This window comes from Sander lucioperca, chromosome 11 (assembly GCF_008315115.2).
Source record: "Sander lucioperca isolate FBNREF2018 chromosome 11, SLUC_FBN_1.2, whole genome shotgun sequence".
Taxonomy (NCBI): Eukaryota; Metazoa; Chordata; class Actinopteri; order Perciformes; family Percidae; genus Sander; species Sander lucioperca.
Window position 1 is genome coordinate 30,242,993 of NC_050183.1, and position 20,605 is coordinate 30,263,597.

The 20,605-nt window shown below is 39.8% G+C and overlaps 1 protein-coding gene and 2 long non-coding RNA genes across 13 annotated transcripts in view; 2 read left to right on the forward strand and 1 right to left on the reverse strand.

The window, feature by feature from the left end:
* eps15l1a (epidermal growth factor receptor pathway substrate 15-like 1a) overlaps positions 1-14,046 on the forward strand; it is a 66,685-nt gene extending 52,639 nt beyond the window's left edge. For all 11 annotated transcript variants that reach the window (XM_036007628.1, XM_036007630.1, XM_036007636.1 and 8 more), the window contains 3 exons: positions 4,393-4,554; positions 9,369-9,385; positions 12,059-14,046. In XM_036007628.1, the coding sequence (XP_035863521.1) occupies positions 4,393-4,554; positions 9,369-9,385; positions 12,059-12,205 (326 nt within the window). In that variant the 3' untranslated portion in view covers positions 12,206-14,046. The remainder of the gene's footprint in view (positions 1-4,392; positions 4,555-9,368; positions 9,386-12,058) is intronic.
* A 520-nt stretch (positions 14,047-14,566) lies between these two features.
* LOC116058763 lies at positions 14,567-15,099 on the reverse strand. Its single transcript, XR_004107110.2, has 2 exons — positions 15,040-15,099; positions 14,567-14,978 (listed from the first exon to the last, which is right to left on the reverse strand). It is a non-coding gene; the product is annotated as an uncharacterized LOC116058763 (long non-coding RNA).
* A 3,944-nt stretch (positions 15,100-19,043) lies between these two features.
* On the forward strand, positions 19,044-20,163 carry LOC116058761. The gene is made up of 2 exons (XR_004107108.1): positions 19,044-19,203; positions 19,235-20,163. It is a non-coding gene; the product is annotated as an uncharacterized LOC116058761 (long non-coding RNA).
* Positions 20,164-20,605: the final 442 nt, after the last annotated feature.

The window sequence follows — 20,605 nt, forward strand, 5'->3', positions numbered from 1 at the left end:
AACACAAAAAAATCAAATCTGCTGGGTTATCAATCAAATTGACCATGTGCTTTTCTGGTGTGTTATAGCTCTTAGTTGGTCGTTGGACTAGTCCCAGTGATACCAGATATTGTCTCTCCCTTCTCCACTAGTGTTTGTTTGAGTGACAGCAACAAGATACATGACACGTATTTGAGATAATAGAGGTGTGCACAACATCGATATATTCATTACTGGATGATGTATCCAAACATGGCAGCTTTTTCATTACAGTGAAAGATGCTGTCCATCATTTGTAAACTATGAGCAGCACCTCCATTTCCTTAGCACATTGCATTGTGGGACGTAGGTTACATCAACAGCACACTCAAAAATCTAGTCTGAACACAATACAACCTGAAATTAGATTAGTATAGAATTTGGACACAGCTCCGCTTCACTTTAGGTGAGAATGCAATCCGATCCAAATATGGGAAGTGAACCAAGGAACAGTGCATTTACTAACCTGCAATTTCAACCTTGCGCACAACTTACAGACTTATGTATGATTTAAAGATTGATAACTTTCAGATTCATAATTATGACCATACATTGCTCGTCATCTGTGACAACACATCATCATCTCTCTCTACTCGGGGCCGCCCTCTCCTTCACTCGCGTTCTGTCAGCTGCTCCTATTGTTCGCCTCCTTCTAAAATATTAGAAACACTAAAGCAAAAGCAGAAAACCCAAGACGTTATGAATTTGGTGGTGCTCCATTATTTCAGCGACTAGAAGTGTCAGCAAGTTTCGAATGACATTTGTTCACAGTGTTTGGTGCGTTTGATAAAGTGCAGTGTGAACGCAAACCGAACCAAATGAAGAATGGAACAATGTTGCAACTTCACCTCTGAATCGCACCGAACTATAGGTGTGAAAGCGTGTGTGTGAACCACGATAACCCAAAATCCTCTTTTCTGTATTTCAGCCTAAACTGTGGCCACATTTGCTGCAATTACTTACACTATCCCTCACACTTGCTGACTCATATTTTTGGTTTTTTTATAAAATGGAACTAGAGAAAAGTCTGTTACAGCTTTGATACCAGTCTTTTCATTTGTTCAACAAAAATGGTCAGACTCCAGCAGCTGTCAGTCAGGTTTATCTCCACTGTTTACTCTGCAATGACTAACGGCTAAAATTCATGTTATTGCTTTCAAGATTTTTCTATAGATTTGATATTAGAATTGTTCACAAGCTGCTGCTCTGATGTTTGTGTGTAGGCATGTGAGGGTGATGTTGTAAGTGTGATGATGTGTGGTTTGCTCGGCCTGTTGTTTGCAGACACACCCTAACTTGCTTCCTCTCTCTTCCCTTTGTATGTGTGTGTGTGTGTGTGTGTGTGTGTGTGTGTGTGTGTGTGTGTGTGTGTTTACAAGGGTGAGTGGTTCAGAGAAGGTCAGGCTGCAGGCTGTGTGCAGTGGGTGAATGCCAGCATTTTAACCAATGTAACAATCTTCTTCTTCATATATTCCATTATATTCTTTATGTTTTTCTATCTTACTCTCCTTCACACACACTCTCACATACATATGCATGCTCCGTCACTTTCTCTCATCACCTACTGCACATGTGAATGGGTCACGGCTGCATTGACAGTGCTACAAGTAAACTGGCTTAATTGAGGGCACATTGCTTTATTGTTTTTAGTAGATTAAATACTGCATGTGCAATCCTGTGTCATTACAATTAGATGCCACTAATGTGGATTATTTTTAAACAGGGTGGAGCTCATGATTGTGGTTTCTCAAGTGTGAGTGTGTTTGTGTGTATGTGTGCAGTTTACTGAAAGAGGAAAAAACTGATTGCCAGGCATGCAGTTTTGATCCGCATGTAGTGTGAAATGAACTGCTCACCCCGATCAGCCAAGTTATCTTGGTAATGCAGCTAAATACGTATGTGAATGTTGTCTGTCAACGGTTTGACTGGTCTTGTGGTTTAACACCTATACAAGCAATATGTTGTACTCTTTAATGTTCCCACGATCCTCTGCCAGGCTCAGCTTCAGCTCCCTGTTAATAACAGAAACTGCCATTACTAGGATTACTGTTGCTATTTTTGTTCATATGTGGATCCACCGGTGGTTCTACAGCATCACTAAGTCTTTACATTTTATATTATATAATACAATTTTTTTTTGTTATTTTCAGGAAAATGCAGAACTATTTGGTATTCAGGGATAGCACATCTGAAATGTATTGTAAGATATCTTAAAATATGACAAATTAATTTCTAGTCAAGATAAAAGCTTCACCTTCAGTTGAGGTTATTTCTTACCCATAAAGTATTAATCCCCAAGCTCAAGAATCATCTTAAAATTGTTTTTTTTTTTTTTTTTACATATTTTTTCCCCCCTCTTGACACAGAACAGATTTAGTCCAAAAACATTTTATATAGATCTGAATCACTTTGTGCTGCTTTTCTTGTTTTATATAATTGTAAACTGAATATGGTTGGGAGTTTTAACTGTTGGTCAAACAAAACAAGATGTCACTTTTGGGTATGGGAAATTGCCATGTTCATTTATCACTATTCTTTTTTTTTATTATTATTCTTTTTTTTATATTTTATAGACCAAACCATTAACCAAGTAATCAAGAAAACAATCAATCAACAGAGAGTAAAATGAATCATTAATTGCAGCCCTAGTTTTATATGCATAAATCCTGACTTTGACAACTTATGTGGGAGTAAAATATATATTAGCATCGATAAGTATATGTCGACTGTTAACAAGAATGCGAATGGGTGTGGTCTCTGAACATGAACATCAGTTGAATTGTCTAGTTGGTAAATTGGTGAACCAACGGTTGGTAATGTGGGCAGAAACCCTAACCAAGCGTTTTACCAGGAAACCGTTGAGAATGGTTCCCTGGGTTATGGGGTAGCACTTATGGTTTTGGTCCTCTGGCTGTTGTCTTTTGCGGGGTTTTTTTTTTTTTTTCCCTATACTAGCGGAGGATGTAGCACTGCACATAATAATAATAATAACATAACATAACTTTTAAAAGATTCGTGTTAGCACTCAAAATGAAATTTCTTTGGTGTGCCCGAGTGGAGATAAAACTTGAGTGGAGGTGAAACTTGAGTGCGGCTTTCACAAGCTGGTAGCTATCTTTGAGGTGACACCGGAGGTGAAGCAGGGCGTGGGCAGAGCTGTGAGAACTAGAAAATGTAGTGTTTGTGTGTTTTTAATCCAGAATGGATCAAATCAGATCCTGTGTTATCAACAAAGTTCACTAAGGTGAGAATTACTCATACAAGCTGCAGTGATGAGTCATGGTATCTCTCATCTATCAGCAAATACATGCTTTACATCCTCCTCTGGAGATACTTGAGACCTGAAGCCTGTGATATGTGTTTGTTTTTGTTTTTTATGCTTCTCTCAGCATGTGTTTCTCACCACAAAGCAGAAATGTCTGTGCTATCCCAGACGCGCCTTGACGGTGTGTCCTTTTTAATGAATTTACACACTAATAGACATACAGCAGAACAAAGTCAAGTCAAATTGATGTAATGCATGTATCATTATATCACAAATTCAAAAATGTACGCAGCAAATGACTAGGGCTGGGACGATATGCTTTTGTCCTGATTGGATTCTTTCACATTACATTGGTGCTGATTTGATTTGTATTGCGATTCAATAGTATTGAGTATTGTGATTTTCTTTTCCTTCTTTAACAAAAACAAAAGTTGAATAATACACTTTTAGAGACGATATATCATGAGACATTTCTAAAAACAATTTTTTTTTGAAGAATGCACATCACATGTCAGCCAGTCAGTCTGAAATTTATTTGATTTGTAAAGAAGTACATAGCATGGATTTTTCTGCAATTTCTACTTTCGCTCTGTTTTGCTGGAAATGGATATGATGTAGACGCTGTCTGCCGTAACATATAAACAATCATAAAAACAATCATAAAATAATATAATAATAATAATATAGTAGTAGTAGTAGTATAATAATAAAGTGGCAGCTTGAATTAAAATAATTTACTTTTGCGAGCCAAAACTGGCTTAACAGTAATGCTGCCTGCTGCATCTTGAACTACAGTAGCCTGTAATACTTTCCTGTCTTTTTTTTTTTTTAAATGAATAAAACATGATTGTTTATTCTTTTAATAGAACGAAAGATATGAAAATCACTGTAGCCTATTTTAACAGACAATCAGAAGTTTCAGTCCTCATCATTGTTTTTTATTACCGGACAACGGAAAGTCAAGTAAACTGCAACTTGAACAAGTTGTCCATGCCTGTTTTAGTCAGCAAGCATTTGTTGGCATGGTGGAAAAAAATACAGAAACTTGCCTATGATGTGAAAACTCTTGTCCCCGTGATGATGGTTACCTCTGTCTTTTATCTCTCTAGGTAAGAGTACACCAGTGAGCATGTCTGGCACAGCTGACCCTTCCAAACCATGTGACCCCTTCCAGCCATTTGGCGGCGAAGCCATCGACCCGTTTCAGAGTAAAAAAGGCCTGGGAGACCCGTTTAGTGGCAAAGACCCTTTCGCCCCATCCTCAGCATCAAGTAAAGCCTCTAAAGACTCTACCTCGGGTTTTGCAGACTTCAGTTCTGTAAGTTGAGATGGGTGATACTGTTTAATTGCCAGTGTCTAGACCAGGCCACACAGCTCTGCACAGACACCAGCACAGTCACTAGATTTAAGTCATAGCGACTTTAGCATGCTACAAAGACTAATGAGTGCTGAATGTACTCACAGGATGTAGCAGAGTTATCATCTCAGTCGTTACTCTATGCCTTAGAACAAGGTATGGTCCTAACATGTTTTGGGGGCTTGAATCTGATTACAGAGTACAGTGACCTCATTTCCAGTTGCTATTAAAACACGATCTGTATCTGATAGCTTATCTGGATTAGTGAAAAAGGCTAGTTTGTTGTCAAGTACGACAGTTTCACATTCTCTATTTGCAGATTGAGATCCGATAACAATGTGGGCAGAAGTGAGATAAGGAGAATGCTTATTAATACCAGTTGTGTGAAGGCAAAAGCCCATTATCAGATGTCATTTTTCAGATTAGCAACTCACAATTGTTTTCATTATCAATATCGATTAAACTTGTGAATATTTTCTTATATTCTGAGAATAAGACAACCAGAAAATGCATTAGAAGAAGTTCAAACAAATAATGAAGGTGCTTTTTGGAAGGGAACACAAACGTTCAAAAAAGAAGAAAGATCCAAGGCACTCCTCTTTCAAAAAGTTAAGAAGCTTTTATGTAGATGGCTATTACAAATCATAATTGTTAGTATGTTAAAATAGAGCTGGGTAGCAACACACGAGTAGCGGCACAAACAGCCTTCTTCGCGGTATAGCCCTCAGCACACAGTTTCCACTTTTGAAGATACAAGATAATTGCAAACACCACCAGTAAACTCACAGGTAACAAATGCCAATTCGTAATATTGTATTACTGAAAAAAGAATAAAAACATTGTTAAAAGAAACAAACAAAAAAAATGCAAATTCACGTTTTGCCTAGTTTAATGCCAAATTTATCAAATCATATGTGACAATACGGCTCAGCTCACTTAGAACCTCGGCCGAGCTGGTACCAAAAAAATGTAGCAGGTACCATCCAAGAGTTTTGCAAATGGAAAACCAAAAAAAAGAACAATTACAAGCAAGTCGAGTTAAGCCGTGGCGTGCCGCACCATGCAGTGGAAATGCATCATAAGGTTAAAAAATAAATGACCAATTCAAGCTTAGATGACAAAAAAAAAATAACAAACAACCTCACCTCACAAGCGCACTTATTAACACGTTGGAGACAAATATAGTTTAATGTCCCTGTGGGGAAATGGGTCACAGCCACACGCTGCACCAGCAGCAGATAAGCTAAGAGCTTTAATCCGTACACAAACTGAACTGCGCACCTTCCTAGAGTCTTGTCGTCTCAGTTACTTTGAGACCCAAACCTGCTTACCTGTAAAATAGTCCCGGCACGTAACAACCCCTAAAACCACAAATTGTCATCTTTACATTTCTGTTTGTGTACAAATTAAACAAAGGTACAAAGGGTGTTCATCAGTGAGTTTTAGAGGTGTTGGTTGCATTTTTTTTTTTTTTTTTTTTTTTTTTTTACTTTGGACAGAGCCAGGCTAGCTGTTCACCCCTCCTTCAACTCTTTATGCTAAGATAGGCTCCCAATGACCTGACTCCAGCTATGTACTTTAAACAGACAGGAGACTGACTCAAGTCAAAGCCAGGCACGGCCGCAATTCAAAATGCTTTACATAAAAACATTAAAGAGCAGTTAAAAACAAATAAAACCATCTGTAAAAGGAAATATAACAGCTATTAACAACTTATGTAAAAATACTTAACACATGTTTACTTTAGCTCAACTATCAATGATATATACATCATTTAGGGTTCATATTTGCCATTTACCCCTGTGAGATCACATTTATGATCATATGATCATTTTTGTTTTTTTGTGAGAAAACAAGGAAATTATAAATTATAAAAAAGGTAAAAAAAAAAAAAAAACTTTGTGTGGAAATAGTAGGTGCAGAAAGACAACATTCCCGCACAGAGACACCTACACTCAGACACGCACACATACAGACACACACACACACACACACACACACAGCAGGCCCAGTTAGGAGGAGGCCACAGTTAAGTTTCATAGCACCTACAATTATTACACTCGGGTCCAGTAGACCCGAACACCTCATATGTAATAGTTATGTGTAGGGGGGGTGTACCGTGTGCAGTCATTGAAAATAAGTTATTTTTTATGTTCTTCACAGAAAATGAGCCAAGACCAATGAGTTTGAGTTAGAAGAAATAATAAATAGCATAACTTTTAGCAAACGTTGAAAACGGGTCCCACAGACTTGAAGGGTTAAAAGAACTGAGAGTTGCAGTGGACCTTCAGTTTTCTGGGATTTTGTTTCAGATATGTGGTGCATAAAAACTGAACGCTGCTTCTCCGTGTTTAGTTCTGACTCTGGGGACAGGAAGCAGACCTGTCCCCAGATGACCTAAGAGGTCTGGATGTTTCATAATGTAGCAGCAGATAAGAAATGTTATGGCCCTAAACCATTCAGTGCTTTATAAAACAACAGTAGTATTATGAAATCAGTTCTTTGAGAGACAGGACGCCGTTCCAAAGACCTCAGAAGTGGAGTGATGTGATCCACTGTCTTAGTCTTAGTGAGGAGAGCAAATGAGCATATTTTGCTAAATGCTGGACTATTCCTTTAGACATATATTTAACACTGGTGACTTCCAGCTGACAACTGTTCCCCATTGTTAGGGCTGCTTGATAATGGAAAAAATGTTCAATGACGATTATTTTGGTCAATATTGAAATCAGGATTATTTAACTTAATTACTTATTGACTTTTGGAAAGATGTTGCATTTATTAAAGTTCAAAAAACAATTAAACAGTTCAACAAATCAACAGTGAAAACACCTTCAACTGTGAAATTTCTCTAAATACTTTTCCAGTTTGAACTTTTTTTTGTCCATTCAAAACACAAGATAAAATAAGAGTTTACTTGCAAAATGTAATATGCAAAATAATCGTTTTTGTGATCGTTAGGAGCCAAAATCATAATTGGGATTAAAGTCTGAATAATTGCACAGCCCTACCCATTGTTATGAGAACACTGACATATCTAAAGGTCAGCCAAAAGAAATGAAGGGTATTTATAGGACAACTATTTATGTAGTCTATAAAAATAAGTATGTTTATTTATATAGCACTTATCACAGACAGAGTCACAATGTGCTTCACAGGCCAAAAGAATAAATCCATTAAAACTGTATCCAAGTTTAGCTCCTTTTAACCGCAACCGACAAAGAGATACTATGATTGGTAATGAGGGGAAAACTAGACCTAAAATTCACCGCTGTGACACAACATTTGAACCCACTTTAGAAATTGCCGTTTGGTATTTAAGCCGCAATTTTTTATTTTGGCGGGAAGAATATCATAAGTTTGTCAGGGTTTCCCAGACTGTTGGCATAAGCATCAGTCTGGACTAGTAGAGTCTCTGAGAGTACACAAATGGAAACAAACACAAACCTGCTGTAACCCATAGGCAAACAACGAGGAGGAACAAAAAAAAAAAACTGTGCATTTCAGATTTCAGTCAGGCAGATGTAAGTTATTTGGTACATACTCGCTGTTTTCTAAGCAGGGAATATTGCTTCCTTCTGACATGAGACGCAGCAGTATCACTACTCAACTCTCAGCTCTTGAGTCTGTCTGCCCTGCATGCCCTTGCTGTGTGTGTGCTACTATGTTCACCATTTGTTGTTGGTAGTTGCTTAGTGCTTTAACTCTGCTGTCTACGGAAGAGGATTAGGGCCACATGTTAAAAGAAAATGTATTTGTCTTCTGAGTTTAAAGTCAGAATTCTGACTTTGAACTTAGAACTCAAATTATTCTTTTTACATGTGGCCCTAATCCTCTTCCGTAGCTGTCTGTTTTTGTTATGCAGGTTATGTATTATTATGTTACTGTAGTTTTGCGTCTTCTCACCACTCTCAAGCATCCTCTCACATCTTTATTCTCAACCTGACAGCGGCGCAGGACTCTGCTTCACCATCTGTTTTTTTTAATTGGACCTCAGATGCAAACTGACTGCTTTATTGGGTATAAATGAAATCATTATTTATGAAAAAATTAATAAGCACATCATTTAAAACAGATGTCTCCTTCAGCAACAGCCATTCAAAGGCCATTCGTTTGAAGCACTTTTCAAGTTTTGGTGAGGATGGCTGAGCATGAGCAACCAAATGTATAATTTATTTGTGAAGAAGTGATTCAGAACATGCTGAAGTGCATGTTGATTTACTCCAAGGATGCTGCTACAGGCACACTTTCAGTGCTCCCCCCTATATGCATACAGCAGCGCATCCAATCGTGAAGTGCTTAGAGATTCCCACCTGCAGTCTGATGATATCATCACTCAGACCCATCTTTTGTCACTCACTCTCTGCATGTCACATTGCATGTTTACCTGCTCTTTCCTTTAGCTCCCAGTGCTGTTTGTCACTGTGTGAAGGGATTCACTGACAGTTCTGTTTCACCACAGTCCATTGTCCCATCTGTAACACTTATTGGCAACAGGTGTCTACTTTAACTTCAGTAGCTTGTTAGCATTGTAAGAATTCATGATTGAAGCTCTCAATAAAAAAAAATTAAAAAGTAGCTAAACACAAATGGTGTGGAGTGTTTCAAAGAGGCCTGAACAGAAACTGCAGGTATCCCTTCACAGTCTGTGTGCCGTGGTGTAAACTCTCCTGGTTCAGGGATTTCTGGTTTATAATATCTCTCTTCTGTAATCCACCTCTCTGACAGGACCTGACAAAGCCAAGGTAAGAGATTGAACACAATGAAATTCACATAAAATTATGTCAATTAATGAGTGACCATAAGGCAGTGCATTTCAGATGTATGTTGAAGCATTTGTTTTGGTAAAAAAAAAGAAAGGATTGTACCTATGTTATATTTTTTAGTTGTGTACTAACATTAACCCAAATGTTTCCGACTATGTTCAAACCCAGAGAAATCTGTAATTTTAATCAGGGACCCAGAGCATGTCATTTGGTTGCCTGTCAATGGCGTCATACAATCTTTAACCCCTCTAGTTGCTCTAACTTCCGGTAAAACACACCAGATAAAACGTTAGAGCAGGGGCCCCCAACATTTTTTAGGCCAAGAACCCCTTAGCTGAAAGAGAGACAGAGCAGGGACCCCCTACTACATATATTGTATAAACAGGGTTTCCGGGGGGTCTTAAAAAGTCTAAAATTTCACAATCAAAAAAGTCTTAAATTCGTTGATGTATTGTGTTCTAGGTCTTAAATAATTTTAAACAGGTCTTAATTTTCATATGTTTTAATTCTGTGGTGTTGTAGTTCTTTCTTTCGATAGTCCAAATATAATTTGCTGTATATGTATAGATTATTATTTCTCTGTGTTGCTTTAATTCAATTTGAATACATTTATTTACTTTGCAAGTACTTTTGTGACTCTGCATTTCATTGTACTTTAATATCGTGATATAGGTCTTAAATTTGATTCATAAAGGTCTTTAACAGGTCTTAAAAAGTCTTAAATTTGAAACCTGCAGAAACCCTGATAAAATGCATTTTAAACTGGACCTACAATAACGCGTATGGCAGCCTAAAGCCTTTACACATACCTTTTTATGGTGCATATAACACTAAGCTTTTGGCATATTCATATACTTATACATCATGTTTTAATGTTAAAATGTGGCACAGTAAATCCTTAAACGTGCGATATACTCTGCGCAGCCGACCTGTCGCACACAAATGTGACATCATGGGAGCGCCGTAACTAAACTTAGCACAAAAAGTAAGGAAATATGTGTTTGGTAGATTATTTCTCTGTGGTAACAATGCTTTTTGGCAATAAATCTTATAACGTTGGAAAGCCTGTTTAGTTCCCTTTCAAATGGTGCCCCATTTGTAAGGAACATGCATTTGTGGGATGAGCAGCAGCGCTGAGTATGTGGGTTGCGCCCATGAAAAATTTGCCAAATCTTCTCTGCCAATGCCAAACAGCTTATTCTGCCATTGACTCGTTTGGTGTTTGGTGGATTGGATGATTTGAAGTTTGAAGAAACAAGACATATTGGCAATTTAACTATTTATTCATTTCACAACCAGGAGCCTCAGTAGCGTGTGGAAGAACCATACACAGCCACAACAGCCTGGCACCTCGTCCTCATGCTGGTCACCAGCCTGGTCACACACTGCTGTGGGATGTCACCCCATTCTTCAACCAGCATTTGTCGCAAGTCAGCCAACGTGGTTGTGTTGGTCACTCTGGCACTAACAGCACGCCCAAGCTGATCCCACAAGTGTTCAATGGGGTTGAGGTCAGGACTGCTGGCAGACCATTCCATCCTCTCCACTCCCACATTCTGGAGGTAGTCTCTGATAAACCCCGCCCTGTGGGGATGAGCGTTGTCATCTTGGAGGATAGAGTTCGGTCCCAGACTGTGGAGATATGGGGTTGCCACTGGTTGCAGGCACCTGATTGGCAGCACCTGGGGCTACCAGAAGCTCAAAACAAGTGTCAATAGCAACAGCAAAATAATCTGTTTGGCAATGGCAGAGAAGATTTGGCAAATTTTTCATGGGCGCAACCCACATACTCAGCGCTGCTGCTCATCCCACAAATGCATGTTCCTTACAAATGGGGCACCATTTGAAAGGGAACTAAACAGGCTTTCCAACGGTATAAGATCTATTGCCAAAATGCATTGTTACCATAGAGAAATAATGTACCAAACACAAATGTCCTTATTTTTTGCGCTAAGTTTATTTATACTCGCGCGTGGTGGTTGTAGTCTTCTTCTGAACAGCGGTGGCGCTAATGAGAAAAGGCTACCAACTTTGCTATTTCTACGGACTAGAAGAAGAAGAAAAAGGTAAACAATGGCAGATCTGGCAGCAGCATTGCCTTAAGTGCTTCGATTTGATTCGATAACCTACTTCGTCAGATCAAGCCTTTCATTCACCATAAAATAACTCATCTTAACCCAGTAAGTTTACCAGAGAGACTTGCAGTCACTCTGAGAGTCCTGGCATCCGGTTGTCCCAGAACTCATCCATGCCTCCTGTTTCCGCTTTGTCGCGCGCTGCTGAAAAAAATAGAGAAAATCCTCAAAATCCTGGTGCGCCAGCGAGATCTACGTCATTTTGGCGTCACATTGGCGTGCGCCAGCTCGGCTGCGGCGACTGTAAAACAGCCCTTAAGCTTATCTGTGTCTGTGCATGGCTACCTTATGGCTACCTTAGCTGTAGGCCAGTCAGCCCATTATCAATGTTGTGTACATAAAAAAAAATATCTTTACTAATAATATGTTGGATTCATGTTAAGGTATATTTTAAGACATATCTTAATTTTTTTTTCTAAACCATCGAAACAATAATTTGGCGGCACCATGGAAATTTCTTTAAAAATCTATAAAGGCATCACTTTAGCTCTCTCTCTCTCTCTCTGTCTGTCTGTAGTTTGGGAATGAGGCTCAGCAGTTGGAGTGGGCGAAGCGAGAGAGTGAGCGAGCAGAGCGAGAACGTCTGAAGAGGCTAAGGCAGCAGGAGCAGGAAGACTTGGAGCTCGCCATCGCCCTCAGCAAGGCTGAGATGTCCAATGCGTGACCTGGAAGCCCCTGACGCGTAGACGGGCTAACATGCAGACAAAACATGACTGACACCTAATATTCAGACACATGGCACATTACTGGACTTATTCTCAAGTGTTCATACAAACTCATACACACACATAACACACACACACACACACACACACACACACACAGGTCCTGCACCTCCACTAAGTACAAACAATGACTCAACGAATGGAACAGAAAGAACTTCCAGGCAAGTCTCTCCGCTAACCCTGCATTTAAATTAAAAAAAAACAGGACAACAAAGCTGAGGGAAGCCGAGAACTCATTACTGTATAAGTCTCCTGTTGACGTGAAGAGACAGAGGACCGAAGGATGAAAAAGGAGAGGAGGAAGAAGAGGCAAGAGAGGCCTGATGGAAACGAACGGATGCACTGTGTATATGCACTATAGTGGCTGGACAGTAATGTGACGGATCCATTCACTGGGCTCAGCAGACTAGCCGACAGAACACCTCAACAGTTTGAATTTCATCGTGTTCTTTTTGTTCTCCAGCTTCACTCACACTCACGCTGAATGGCATGCTAACTAAACTGTTGCTATCAGTAGCAACATGCAGCTGTGAAGAACAATGACACTACAATTCAAACTGCCAAGGTATTTCTTAAAAGGGATTTCTTTTTCCTGATCTATAGGGGTGACGTGGATATATCACTGAGCTACTGAAGGTATAAACCGTGTCTGTAAGTGTTTAGTGTTGTTTTGCGAGTAAGAAAATACAGAATGAGGTGTTACATAAGTATTGAGTTTATAGCGAGGCGTATAGAGAAGACTGGATTGGACGGTCCTCAGGATTGAGAATTTTCAATTTACAATTTTCTCTCTTTTCTCAGTTTTTTTTTCTTTTTTTTTTCCCTCAGGAAGTTCTGTCACTAACCAAGACTTAAGAAGTGAAAAGTTTGATATTAGTGCTTTTACCTCTGCTGGAGGTGAAATGTTTCCCTCTGCTTTGTGCTAAGATAGGCTAAACTCTGTACTAGATGTACAGAAATGAAATTGATATTGGGCTACTCATCCGACTCCGATTGAGTTAAAGCTTATTTCTTCAAATATTAGTTTTCCTTTTAATTTGATACCACACAAGAGTTTACCACGGGAGTAGAGACTTTGCTGTGAAGTGGGGCCTGCTTTTTGCCCTGAGTACCCTTAGCGGGTTAATCTGGCCCTGAGTTTAGCATGTGTTTTTCTCTTTTAGGTTTGAAAGAGAGGCACTCCCCTTCTCTGGCTCCTCCTGTGTGAAAAAAAGACAACTTTTAACCAACATAAGTCAAATATATTTCACTCTTGTCACATTATGGGAGAGAAGGAAAAGCAACTGCTCTTCCACTGCGTTGAACAAAAAAAAAAACTGATAAAGATCCATTACACTGTTTCCCTCTAATGTGACCTGACAGTGAAAATAACAGCCTCTCATGTCAACAGTGACAGCAACAAATTGTACAGCTATATTTTCTTTGTCCCTGAGTGTGAGAGTGTACTGTGATGCCCTGCAGTACTCTCTCTCCCTCTCTCCTGTGTACATAGATACCCAGAGCTAACTATGCCTCTTCGACAGCTGTGCTCTGATCAGGATGCTGTGATGTCACACCACATTCAACAAATGAAAAGGCAAGATGAGGGAATTCATTTTTCAATATTTTACCTTGTTTTTCTTTTTAAAGAATGAGGATTTTTAACACAGTTTTCACAAGCTGGTTATTATTTTATTGTCTTGACATGTTTTTGTTTTAAAAGAACATAGTTGTGCTATATGTGTTTGGAAAAGGTTTGGAACTGGCTGCAAACAGGTGCAAGGCTGGGAATTGGAAATATTTCAAAAAAGTGCTGTAGTCTTAGTTTCAGCGTGGGCTTAACCACTCACCTCGTTTCTCTCTGAGTTGTCCCTTTTACTTGAAGTGGTGGCTGATGTTTGAGTGAGACCGACTGAAGTCGATTCTGGGGTTTGATTTCATGTGGACTTCAAAGCAGAACTTATTTTCTGAAGACTTTTCTGTTTCAGAGTCCCTCTGTTGTAGTTTCAGATATCATGTTGTGTTTTTATATATGCGAGTCTGTATTCGCTGTGTCCCCATGACCAATCATATGCTTCAGTCAGTGTTTTGTCACGTGCATGTCCTGCAGTGGGATTCTGCTTGGAGCACATATGTTCTCTTTAATGTTACTTTAAGGGATGATATATGGAGTTTCTCATTTTTCATTACCATAACTTTGTAATGAGTGGAAGAAAGAAGTCTTACACTTCTTCTTCACTCTTAGTGAAAGCATAGCTTGTTGACATTGTAAGGCAATGTTCACTCTTGGTGCCTTTTTTGAAGCTGCTAGCGTCTATTTTACATTCTAATCCTGTGGAGTAAACCGTGTTTTATAAAAGTCCTGAGCGCTTTTTTAAACGCCACCCCCGACTTTTTTTCTGCATCTCGGAGCGTCTTTTTGAAGTTGAAAAACGCCCTACGTCAAGCGCTTTTTTTGACAGCCGACCAATGACTGGTGTAGCCAGACTCTTCATTTGCATAACAACAAGAAAAAATGGAGTGGGAGCACAGCGAGTTGTATTATATGACTGGGTGCTCCCTATACAGGGAATCTTTGTTTTATCTAATGTTAGCACCTCTCTCTCTCTCTCTATTCTTTCTCTAGTTCGCTCCACCGCTTTGTTTTATCTAACATTAGCACCGCTCTCTCTCTCTCTCTATTCTTTCTCTAGCTCGCTCCACCACTTTGTTTTATCTAACATTAGCACCTCTCTCTCTCTCTCTGTTCTTTCTCTAGCTCGCTCCACCACTTTGTTTTATCTAACATTAGCACCGCTCTCTCTCTCTCTGTTCTTTCTCTAGCTCGCTCCACCGCTTTGTTTATCTAACATTAGCACTGTCCACATAGCGCTCTAGGATACTGTAGCAGTAGCTGTTGTTATAGCAACAAAAGACGCTCTCGGCTGCTTTTTGGAACCAAAACACTGCCAGTTTTATTTTTTTTTTATTTATTTTTTTTTTAACTACAAAGGCGCCCCAGTCAACTTTTTCTCATCCAAAAAGACGCCAAGTGTGAACTTAGCCTCATTGTTCATTATTGAGACCAGTTGTAACCACTAGCACTAACCACTAACCACTCAGGACCGTCATACAATGTACAGTGCTGGTTGTCCTCTGATGGAACGCAAACATTTCAATAAGTCTGGCGTTTATTAAATTTGTTAGGAAGAAAGGAAGAATTTTGAAAATACAAACTCCTCTTACCGCTTCTAAGGTGGAAAGGCAGGTGTGACGAAAAGAAAACATGATTTTGTAAAATCAAAGATGGTCTCTCAGGAGTTTGCTCAACAGAAGTGCGCTCAGTTCTGCCGCTGGTGGCCGAATATACTACTGGTTTAGTCAGTAGTCATTTTTTAATATTGCTACTATCGTACTGACTCTTGAGTGTACTGCTGCTGACCAGATTCCTGACTTAGGGGACATTCAGACCTAAAAGGTCGCGGGGGGGGATGTCAATGAAACGGCCCATTTGTGTGACGTCCTGTTATGTTCTTAAACCCCCCAACAAAGCATATGTAGACTTTATATTTCACAATTACTGTTTTCCGTCAGGTCGTTTATTGATTTCGATGTTTTCGACCGCACTTGAAGGCAGCTTTATTTCACAGGAGAGAGAGAGAAAGAAAAGAGACATAGCGCATGCTTTGTTGTTGCAAGAAACATTCAGCTATTCAGTACTGTTTTTTACCCTCATAGTGTTTTAAAAGTTTCCTGTGGCAGCTATAGAGGCAGTGATGTTTCCTGTTTCCTGTACAGGACTCACACCGCCTCAAACCACAGCTCAAAACACTCAAGACAAGTCTGATCTCTGGTTACATGATTGGCCACCGCAGCGTGACGTGGGGTTATGTTTCGCCAAAAGTTGAGTCAGTCACAACTTTTGCATGTCACCCCTGGGGCAACCCCCGCCGCAGCCTAAACACACTATCCCGATTAAAAATTAATGGAAAGACCTGCGTTTATGCCACACCGTTGGACGGCTGATGCAGGCAGTCTGAACACGGCCTTATCCGCAGGATTTCATGACGCAGAATGATGATTGATTTTACACTGTATTGACTTCAACGGACGTTCTTATTTTACACCTGCCTATTTTGTTGCATTTAGCCTTAAATGTGGCTAAATAGATTGCCTGATATTAGTGGGAGTTTTATATTTTCCACATTTTTCCCCTAACAAATTTTATGAATGCCTAATTAACAGAACCGTTTAGATTCCGTCATATGATGGTCCTCAAGGCTAGGTCTCTGTAAAATGCTAACAAGCCGTATCTTGGGATTAAACTCCAGGACAAACACAATCATTTTTAATCCAATAATTGGACAAGCACATTGTGATAATAATTATTATTTTGTAACTACTAAGATAGTGTGTAAACGTCTTGGTGTTGGGTCATATTGGACAGAAATGCTGATGTTAAAGTTAATGTGCAGCCACTGATTCTGCCAGATAGAAATGTGAACCGCCTCTTCCTTGCCATTTCTTCTCTTGTTTACATATCATGCATATTTACTTTACTGTAGCTGTTACACAGTTGCCAAACTGTGTACCTGTAGGGCAGCACTGTCCCTGGTACATAGTGAGCTTCTCTAAGCTGTACACGCCTATGAGCTTCCATTTGCTTCTGAGCCATACAAGTCATATTGGCATTTTGAGCATTTGCCTTGCTCCCGGCACACTGTGGTGAAAACGTTACGATATGAGGAACGTCATTACACCTGTTCATTACTCATTGGAACCAAAGGGCGCTGTTAGCTATCAGCTAACAAGTAGCTTGTTGTCAGCTATTTGCCATTAGTTTTGATGAGGAATGCCAACACTGCTTTCCTAACGAGGTATTTTAGCTTATGTTAAGTACCACCAAAAGTATAACTGGGGACTGGGGTTCCAAGACCAAATCAACATTTTATGCCGCATTTCCAACTATGGTATGGCTCAACGTTTTTGTTGGTTTTTTCCATTAGCATAAGTTGTGGATAGTACCTGATATACTTTTTTTTAGTACTGCCTCGGCCGAGCTTCCAAGTGAGCTAAGACGATACTAGAACGGCAGTTTCACGCGGCGACACTATAATGATAAGCTGAGAATTAGAGGATGGATACCCGACGGTACCCGACGAGCCGGGCAGGGTTCGGACAGATATTTAGAAATGATGTTCGGGTTCGGGTCGAGCTCGGTCACATCAGCGCGATAAGGCATTGAACATTTTAAATTTAAAACAGCTTATTAAGGTGCGCTTGTTGCCCCGTGTGCGCTGATGCGCTCATCTGTTGACATTTCCGAATACCTTTCTACAGTTGGTTAATAAAACAGGCTTTCCACACAAACAAACGTACATGTGTCATTAGTATGAGAAAAAAATGAGATTTTAACTGTGTCGGGCTCGGGTTGAGCTCGGACATAAATATCTTTAATGCCTGTCGGGCTTCGGTTACTGCTCTGTCGGACGCGGGCCGGGCTGGGACAGAAAAATGCGGCCCGATCCGCACTCTACTGAGAATCCCGCCTACACTGAGTGAGAGAGTACTGAGGACATACTATCTGCAGTGGAAAATGAAAAGAAATAGTAACTGGTACCAGGAAAGTGAGTCGAGTCGAGCAGCGCTGCTCCATGTGATGGAAACGTGGCATTAGTCTCTCTATTTCCAGCTCCCCTATCCTGTTTATGGTTCCTTCTGAGCAATTTAAAGTTTTTAAAGCGCCACCAACTTGTTCACAACAATGTGACATGCACCTTGCTTTGCAAAAAGAAAAAGACTAATAGTGGAGCAAAGAAAAGTACTCAAAATGTTGTGTCTGTGTTTTTTTAGTCACAGCCAGATGGCTCAGCGGCATTTTGAAAGCAAACCCTTTGTGATACGTGTGAACAGAACTCATGTAGAAAAGATCTGACTCTCACAGGATGCAATGGTACCTTCTGCTTTGGGAGCATTGAGTAACTCTTCTGTTAACTACTGTGTCATTATAGGAGATGGGCCCCAGAGTACAGCTGTGACATTTTGTGGTCACAGTTGTGATATTTTCACACAGTACAAGTGGCAACACCCAGGAAGCAGAGAGGGCTTCATAGAAAATGTCGTCATGTCAAATGCTGCCCAGAGCAGCAACAAGCAACACAAATACTATTAGAAAACTTTGACCAAAAAAAAAAAAGGTGCACTAACTGGCTTTTCAAGAGCTTTCAACCACATCTCATGTTTGAAAGCTCAGGGGGAAAAAGTTTTTGTAAAACTACTGTTTCAATGGTCAAGAATGAACTTCGTGCTGAAATAGAAAAGCTGTGCTCATCACGCACACTCACTGTGAACTGAGAGAGTGCTGGGTATCGGACCTTTTTGATTCTAGTGGCGATACACGAGTCTCGGTACAGATACCAAAACAAGTTCTGAAATGTTCACTATATATAAACTATTGTAAATGAGTCTAAAATGAGTAGTCTCGCATTGCCTGGCTAGTCAACACAACATTCTGGGATGGGAGAAAAACGTGTTCTGGTTTATTGGCATTTCTTTAAACCAATCACAATCGTCTTGGGCGGTGTTAAGCGCCGCACGGAGCAACGGCGCCTCTGCAAAATAGCCTCGGGAAGGAACTTGTTTTGGTGGAACGCGTGTACGTTCAAATGTTTAGTCGTGCAACAGAAAACTCAGATTGGACAGATCCCTGCAGAGATCTGAAGAGCAGTTAACCATAGTCCTCATAAATCCACCGGAGTTTAGAACGCCAACACAAAGAAAGAGGAAGGTGACGGACATCCGGCCGAAATGAAAGAAAGTGGAACGTTGTGGATATAGACTAAAAATGAGTGAAAGGAAATTGGGTTCTGTGTGCTCAAAGAGTAAGCTCCAATATTACAAATCGGACCAGATATTTGATGCAAATCTATGGTACTTCGGCCAGTTATCCAAACTCGCTGCTATAGACGCGTTTCAGTCGGTACCCCGGCGAATTGGTACTTGCTACCCAGCCGACTGTGACCTGTGACCCTCCATCTGTTCTTCACGTGTTTGTGTCCACCTCCCTCTGACCTCAGCCCGTCTGCAGTGTACTGCTTAGAGCGGTGAATTCCATTGTCATTTAAACTGTCATCTGATACCTCCATTGTGCAATAGATAATGTTTATTTTTTATTGTTGTTTTGTGTATCCTGTGAAACCAGTCGGATGTTTTTTTGATATGTTATGTAGCGTATGTTTTTAATATAATTATTTATGCACCAGCAACCACCCACTCCTCTGTCCCGACTTTGTAGAGGAAGTTCATGCTTTGCTTGCATTCCGACAGAATCTACTGACCTTTTATCCCAAAATGGTCCCAATTTTTGGTCTATTTTGAGGGAACGCAAATGGTACGTTCATTACTCAATACGTTTTAATGATCAGCAATGTTAGCAGTTAAAACATTAACTATGTTAATAGGATGACAGCTGACAAACATTGTAAAAAGAATTTACAACTTCTTTCTCAATTTTCATATGCATTTCATTTCTCTGTCAAAATGGTGGATGTTTCATTTTGGCATAAAGCCTTTGTCTCAATGGCATACTGATGCTTAATAGTAAGCAGCCCAAACTTGATTCTGGACTTTTCATTCTCCATTCACTTTCTCCTTTTCTTCTGTGAAGCTTCTTGGATTCTGCCTTCAACTGCCCTTCCTCCCACGTAGGCAAAATACTCTGAGCTGTCTTTATTAAGATGCATACGATGTGTATACAGTCTGTATAGTAACATGTCTGTCATATTTGTCCTATAAAAAGTGAAGATGAAGAAGAAAAAGTAAACTTGATTAGGAACCATTTGGAGGATTGCTTACAGTTACACTAATCGCTGAGAGAACAGTGATCCTCTCCACATGGTCTGTACTGTTTACTACAATAAACATGTCAGTTGAATGAGAATGGAGTGCTGCTCGATTTATTACAGGTGACAAGTCAAAGACTATTGGACCAGTAGAGGAACTCTAAAAGAGACATGAAATATTTTCAGTTGAGTACTTCCAGTGTTTTCCATAGCTTTTTGGAAGACTTTAGGTGCGCGTATTTGGTGGGGGTTTAGGCGTCCTTCCTCAAGAAAATGTAAAATTTTTCAATTAAAAGAAGAAAAAAAAGAGGCAAATTTCCCCATACATTTTGTGTCTCTTTGTGCGTTTTTGCATATTTTTGTAAACGTGTTGTGTCTCCTTTTGGTCATTTTTGGGTTACACTTTACTTGAAGAGTGACATGACACTGTCATGAACGTGTCATAAACATTATAAACAACTGACTTCCGTAATGTAATATTACACTTTCATAAAGTTGAGTTGAGAGTCTCCAAAAGCTGATTTTTAAAAAAAAAAAAGA